A 7,259-nucleotide genomic window follows, 5' to 3' on the forward strand; every position below is an offset into this window, starting at 1 on the left:
ACACCCCGTGATAATTATTGGTTCTGTGTTTTACATTCCATATGTATTTATTATTGTATGGATCCTTTCTCAGTCATTATGATAGTGGCTTCTGTATAACAAAGAAAGCTTCCATTTCCTCATATATTCAGAAGAACAAGAAGATTTGACCTTCCTTCCCCTGTGTCTGTCCTACCATATGGAGCGGTGACACGTTTCTACAGGGCACTGTGCCTTTGACAGCAATCCCCATCCTCCCCAGCGTATTTCAACAAAAAAGGCACAGATGGCTGACTATATTTACTTATAATTAGGGAAAAAAGGTTAAATCTTCTGGGATGAATATGTTCCCCAAAAAGCCTCTTTATATGATCTGTGTTTCCCATAGGTCACAGTCAGTTTAGATCTGAAAGGAACATGCTAGAACAGGAAAAATTAAAAGAAGTGCACAGGAAGAATATAAAGAATGGGGTGGTTAACCGAAAGCGCTGAAAGTGTGGTTCTCTCCCCTTTTTCATAATTCTAGGGTTATCAGAAGTAAGTTCAAGCATGCAGTGTATCCAGCTGGCAGGCTTTCTGCATGATTTGCCACTGAAACTCAGTTAAGGAGGGAGTGTTATCATTTACGCTCCTCTTCCTTTGATTTGTTCATGCAGAAGCTTGGGATTCATTGAAGAAGTCTGGGCTGGAGCTTGGTCATGTCCACTTTTTATATTTTTTTGGCTTCCCATTTGAAGTTGAACTTCCTGCCCACCTCATTCATCTAGATGTGAGAGCTAGTGGAGCAGAGCGGCTTGAAACTTAGGTTTCTTCTACACTAACAGTTCAGTCTGAAATTGCCATCCTTAGTTAACTCACCTTTTCAGAGAAAACAGATGACATCATTGGCAGAGTATTGTATTCCATTTTCTGTATTGTCCTCCCATTTTTGTTAAACCTGAGTTGTTGTGGTGTGATGTGATGTGATGTGTGTGTGCTGTAAATTGCAGAGGTAATCTGTCCAGCATGAAAAAATTGCTCTTGTTCCCATGGGATGGTTTTAGGTCCCAATTTTTCCATTATTTTTTTCTTTTTACATAATGAAATTACATTATTTTGCTATATAAAAATGAAAAAGACAGAGACCATTAGTAACTAACATCCCTGTTCCACTGCTGGAGCAGGAACTGACAACAAGGAAGAAGTTAAAGAACCCATTCAAGGGGCAATTCATCACTATTCTTCCAGCAGAAATTAGGGGAAAGCCACAGAAGGGCAAAAACTTAAATTAAAAGCACAGGATCACTTAAAAGATTCAACAGCCTATTTACTAATCTCCCACTGTATAGTAAAACAGGCATAACCTGCAGATAGGTTTGTACCTGCAGTATGGGGACAATGGGTTGTATCCAAGGCAGCACCAAGGGTTGAGTCCCCCAACCCTTTCGAGCTGGTTTCGAGGGTGCTGGGGGGCTGCAGGGGAGAGGGGAGCCAAGTTCTGTTCTGATAGCCATATCCATTTCTTTAGCAGAATGGGAGTGTTGGCTACTGCCCAATAATATTGGCCTATTCAATGGGAATGTTGGGTCATTGACAAAATGCTTTGTACAGTTTAGTATTAAAGGTAAAGGCCCCCCTGACCATTAGGGCCAGTTGTGACCGACTCTGGGGTTGCGGCGCTCATCTCGCTTTATTGGCTGAGGGAGCCGGCGTACAGCTTCCAGGTCATGTGGCCAGCATGACTAAGCCGCTCCTGGCAAACCAGAGCAGCTCACGGAAACGCCATTTACCTTCCCGCCGGAGCGGTATCTATTTATCTACTTGCACTTGGGCGTGCTTTCGAACTGCTAGGTTGGCAGGAGCAGGGACCAAGCAACGGGAGCTCACCCCATCGCAGGGATTCGAACCGCCGACCTTCTGATCAGCAAGTCCTAGGCTCTGTGGTTTAACCCACAGTGCCACCTGTGTCCCTTTGGTGCTCCAGTCTAGTATTACATAAATGCTAATAATCGTTCTTTCAGACTACCAACCCCATGAACCATTTCATGAGTCTTTTTCTGGCAAATTGCATAAAATCTTTGGGATGTGCACAGCTGCGAAGGTGCAAATTCACAGTTTATTAAGAAATGATTGATAAAAATAACTGAAAACTGAAATATTTTTTCCCCATGCACAATGAATATATTGTTTTCTTTCTTTTGTTTTGCGCAGGATCCTGCTGAGTACACCAAATTGATTCTGAGAGATGGCCAACAAAACCTTCATTTGAAGATACAGTATCAAGGATCATCTTTCATGTTTAATTCTACCGCCCACGAAAAGTCAGTGTACAGCTTAATTGTCTACACGGTGGAAAGAAGCCTAACAAGCCATTTAGTAAGTGTGGAAATCAAGTAGGGCAATGTCAGATACTTGAGAAAATCCAACAACCTACATCATCCTGTAAGGAAGATTCCAGTTTGCAGCCAACAAGCAGAGAACATTAATGTGCTGAACCTGATATCATCCCAGTTTCTAATTTTTGCATTTTAAGTTTTGTACCTCCAGACTAGAGATGCATGCAAATGGCCTCTCAAAATTCTTCCCTGTATCCGTGGGGAAATAGCTTGAGAAACCATTTCACCAAATTTCTCCAGGGTGCAAAGTTCTCCAAAAAATTATTGAGACTGGTGATCTGCTTTAAAGGTAGCACTAGCACAGCTTCTAGCTCCCCCACCCCACCCCAAGAGGATTTCTTTTAACCTAGCTACCATTTCCATTGTCTCAAACAATGCCCTGGTCCATGTGTCATTCTGAAGCATTGGTGGGGTGGGCCATAAAAATGGTGAATAATATTTGGAGAAAAATCTGTCAATGTGGCTTTTCCCCCTAGGTGGTTAGTGATAAGGAAAAAAATTCTCAGGGAAAATATCTTTTGAAAATAAATTGGCTTAGTTCTACTCCCAGACTAAGGGCTATCTTCCAAAAAGTTTATCCATGGTCCTTGGAATCCAAAGCTATGATTTGATTTTGGTAGGCATGGTAGCAGATTGCCTCACAGATTCTAAATAGGAAGCAATTCTCATCCTAGAATGAAAAGTATAGCATCTATTGAGCGGATATCACAATGCAATTAGTAAGAGATACAGTAACTAGTTCATTATCTCATCTACTTATTCATGAGGGACTTATGATTAATTTAGATGTTTTAACAAGTGGTACTGCCTCTGCTATCACTTCTGCTAGGTGGTTTTATAGCTTTTGAGCTGCTAGACCCAATTTAAGCTGCCAAACACTGCAATGGGAGATCAGAATAAGACCTACTGGATGGCAAAGCCCTACAAAAAGAGTAGAGGACAAGAAGAAACTTTTTTCCAAAAGTCTTTCACATAAAATAAAGTTTGCAATGAGGCTGTAGAATGGCAAATTAGATAAATCAATTAGGTGATGAGATATGTTTAATCACTGCTCTAACACGACACCATAGTAATTTGGAATAGAAGCCACCAAAATGACCGTACCAAAAACCATCAGAATCATTAGAGTTACATTGGCCATTTGGAAGTACTAAAGCACTTACAATAAATCACTTTTACATTTTTTATTTAAAAAAAGATAAGTTTTTGATTTGATAATGAACCCTGCATTTGTGATTTAAATCTCTCCTTGTTTTCACGACAGACGCAAATTCTCTAGACTCTAGGTTCTTTGCAAATGAACAGAACAGCCATTAAGCTGACAGAATAGGCCACATGATTAAGCAAACTTCTCTCTTTCTGCAGAAATCTACATAGAAGCAGCAAAACCAGAGCCAAAGACTTAATGATGAGGCAGCTTTTGCTGTTCTCTGCTTCTTGCACAATGTAATTTGCATGATGATAGGCTAATGTTTTCTATAAAGAGATGATGGGCAAGGGAATCAGGCCAAAATAAAGGGATTGAACTATATGATGTTGATGGTTGACCTAAATATTCTATAATAGTAATACTCTTTAAAGATGTAAGTACCATACTGTGGGCGAGTTTCAATGAATGAAACTTATTAGCAGGATCCCTGCACAAACACTTCCACTTTGCAATGGGGCTCCCTGCTCCCAGCTACTCCCTCCGTGTTGCCCCCAAAATTGGCTCAGGGGTGGGGGGTTGTGCTGTGGGGGGAGAGAGGATCATTCTGCCTGGCAAGCTGAAATATTTGCCCTTTCAGAACCATCACCTTAACACAATGTTGAAATCCTCCCCGTGGAAAACTTGCCCTTGTTTATTAGCAGCACAAAAGTAAATCCCCTTGACGGGGTGAACTACCATTGCTCGGTCCCTGCTCCTGCCAACCTAGCAGTTCAAAAGCACATCAAAGTGCAAGTAGATAAATAGGTACCGCTCCAGTGGGAAGGCAAACGGCGTTTCAGTGCACTGCTCTGGTTTGCCAGAAGTGGCTTAGTCACGCTGGCCACATGACCCAGAAGCTATACGCCGGCTCCCTCGGCCAATAAAGCGAGATGAGCACCACAACCCCAGAGTTGTCCGCGACTGGACCTAATGGTCAGGGGTCCCTTTACCTTTACATTTACCATGCATGCGGTCTTAAAGATGTTTACAAGTGTCCGGGCTGGTGCAGGACATTTTGATTCATGAGGCAAGGAATAACCAGATGCCATTCACTCTTTCTATGTAGTACAGAAGCTGACTGGGCTGGCAGTCATTTTTTATTTCAACAAGCGGCTCATGTCTGAGTCTAATGATAGAGCTAGTCCTGACAGGAGTTTAAGGTCAGAGGTTTTCTTTCTGCAACAGAGTTTTATTTCCTCTCCCCATGACTCCCAACTTTCTCTCACTGTCTGCTGCTGCCCCTGGACCTATGCCTCTCTTTTCATTTTATTTCCCATGTTCTTATGAAACAGACATTTGCCCCTCAGTGCTTTTATTCTCAGGATCTTGCAAAAGCTGCCACTAGACATCAGGATGTGCACATCTTTTTTTCTGCCTTTGCCTTTGCATCCCCTGTTCATTAGCAAGACATCACAGAAGTCAACTAACACTTACCTGGGAATAAGGTCCATTGAACTCAGTGGGTCTGTTTCTTAGGAGATATGCATGGGGCTTGTTTTCAGTTTAAGCCCTGTTGCTTTTGCAAGACTGCTTATTTGTTTTGTTTGTTTGGTGGGATTCAGGAAGAGAATGATTGCTGCAGCATCTCCATATATTTGATGGCATCACAGCCACTGACTGAAAAATTAATCATTGTTGGTTAGCACCAATAACTGGCTAGATCCGCTAGTGAGATGCTAATCAGCTTGAATTCATTATCAAGGGAAATGCTGCTGTGGACTGTTTGCAAACTAGTTGTTCATTATTAATCATGTTTATCTACTATTCCTTTTACAATTTATTGTCTGTTTACCAAATATAAGCCACGCAGCACTCAAAGGCCTTTTATAGACATGGAAGTGAAAAGGTTGGGAAGAAACCCTCTTCCAAAAGTCATTAGAGTTAAGTGTAAAGGACTGCCCAGCTGTTGGAATTGTTACTGACAACTGGGGCCCTCTCACTAGTCCTGTTTGTATGCCCTGAGAAAGTTCTGTGTAGCACACTCAGTTTATGGAGTGATATTATAGAGATTACAACCATTATCTAGAAACTTGCAGGTTAAAAAAATTGTTCAGATTTTTAAAATGCTATTTTGGATGAATATGTGAAAATTCAGCAATGCATATCTCTTCCCAGCCCTTTTAATGAGAAGTAACTGTGGTTTGTATCCAGTTGTATCCCTCTGCTGATGGAAAACTTCCAATAGTGGAAGGATGTAATTGGATAGTATCTTCCATTCTTCAGATCTGTGTGAGATTCCCCAGCATTCCCCTCCTGCATCTTTCATCCCCTAACCTTCAATTAAAAAACTTTATGCATTCAATTCCTTAACCAACATGATCTGCTATGCTGCGGTGATAAAGCTTAGGCCTTAACCATTCTGTAGGAAAGAAAGGTCACAGACAGTCCATTAAATATTCATCTGCTATTTAGAATTGAGAAATGTATATAAGGTGCTACGTACTTGTCTAGACCTCTGGTTTTCAACTGATAGGTCAGGACACCCACTTCAAGGTCACAGCCTGATCTAAGGTGGGTCACAATGGCAGCACTTCCACCAAAAAAAATGCATGCTTAAAAATTAAGAACTGGGTCTCCAAGTGCATGTTTGGGTTAAAGGTGGATGGAAGGTTGAAGAGTCCTGCTCCAGAGGCCCTCCAGACACATGGTATCACATGGACTCACTGCAATGCTTCAGCGTGTACTTCTCCACCACTTCTTTCTCAACTCAGTGCTGACCCAGACCCTGGTGATCTTCTCCATTCCTCCATGTTTTGTGGAAACTAAGGGCTTGTTCACACTTACCTTTTGCCCTGCACTTTAAAGCTCTGTGTCCAACTGTTTGGTTTCACTTTTTCATTTTTTGCTCCCTGCCCCAGGAAAACCCATCCTTTAATGCTAAATCATAACAAACAGTAATTTGGGTTTTCTGCTGATTGCTGTTTGCTCCAATTCAGCAGTAAAGAGTGGGTTTTTCGGGGGGAAGCGCTGGGCACCAAAGAACATCTGGATGAGCCCTAAGTGCAGCTGGTGAAGCACCTGTTTTTGTCACAAAGTAGATCAATGCATGCCTGGGCAAAACAGGGTCCCATTTTAGCTTTTAGCTTTAGCGAGATGAGAAAGTTGCCTTGCCCGTCATTTGGACCAGTGCGAGCCTGGTAGGTTATGAATTGGATAGGAACCTTCCTACCAGAAATAAAGCCATGTAGGACCTGATAAAAAGAGCATTTCAAACATCTCCTTCCATTTAATAAGTTCACATTCAGAACCCATGTTTTCTTTTAATTTTTATTTATAAATTATTTGCTCGTTAGAAAACCTGCATGTAAGCAGAAACCATGTACTGATTTTGTTTTCCTTTGGTTTCAGATTAAAGATATGGGGGGAAAGCCATCAGAAGGCATGTCTGCTGTGAGGTGTGAACTGGATTTGGGTGACCTGTTTCTTTGCTGCTCTAATTCCATGCTTTGACAGAAGCCGTTAACACAGGCTCAGCCAGAGCTTGGGCCTCATCAGTGTGTTTCAAATGAAAGCTGTACTATATGGCAATTATGCTTGCTATGGCTGCACCCAGTGAGAGTGTAAAGGTAGGAAGTAGTAGGAAGAGTCTATTATCACTAAGCAGTGACCAAAGAAGAGGAGAGCTTTAGCAGTAGGAAATGCAAGGTGATGGTGGAGGCAGGGAAGTCAAATGGTGCAGATATGCAGCTGCTGATTGGTTAGGGACAACCACTGCA

At 41.9% G+C, this 7,259-nt stretch overlaps 1 protein-coding gene across 1 annotated transcript in view; it reads left to right on the top strand.

Moving 5' to 3' along the window:
• Positions 1 to 7,259, top strand: part of SLC15A2 (solute carrier family 15 member 2) — a 59,945-nt gene that overhangs the window by 39,494 nt on the left and 13,192 nt on the right. The window contains exons 16-17 of the mRNA XM_077934838.1: positions 2,170 to 2,334; positions 6,892 to 6,938. Coding sequence (XP_077790964.1) covers positions 2,170 to 2,334; positions 6,892 to 6,938 — 212 coding nt within the window. The remainder of the gene's footprint in view (positions 1 to 2,169; positions 2,335 to 6,891; positions 6,939 to 7,259) is intronic.

The sequence above is a fragment of the Podarcis muralis genome, chromosome 1 (assembly GCF_964188315.1).
Source record: "Podarcis muralis chromosome 1, rPodMur119.hap1.1, whole genome shotgun sequence".
In the NCBI taxonomy this organism is placed as follows: Eukaryota; Metazoa; Chordata; class Lepidosauria; order Squamata; family Lacertidae; genus Podarcis; species Podarcis muralis.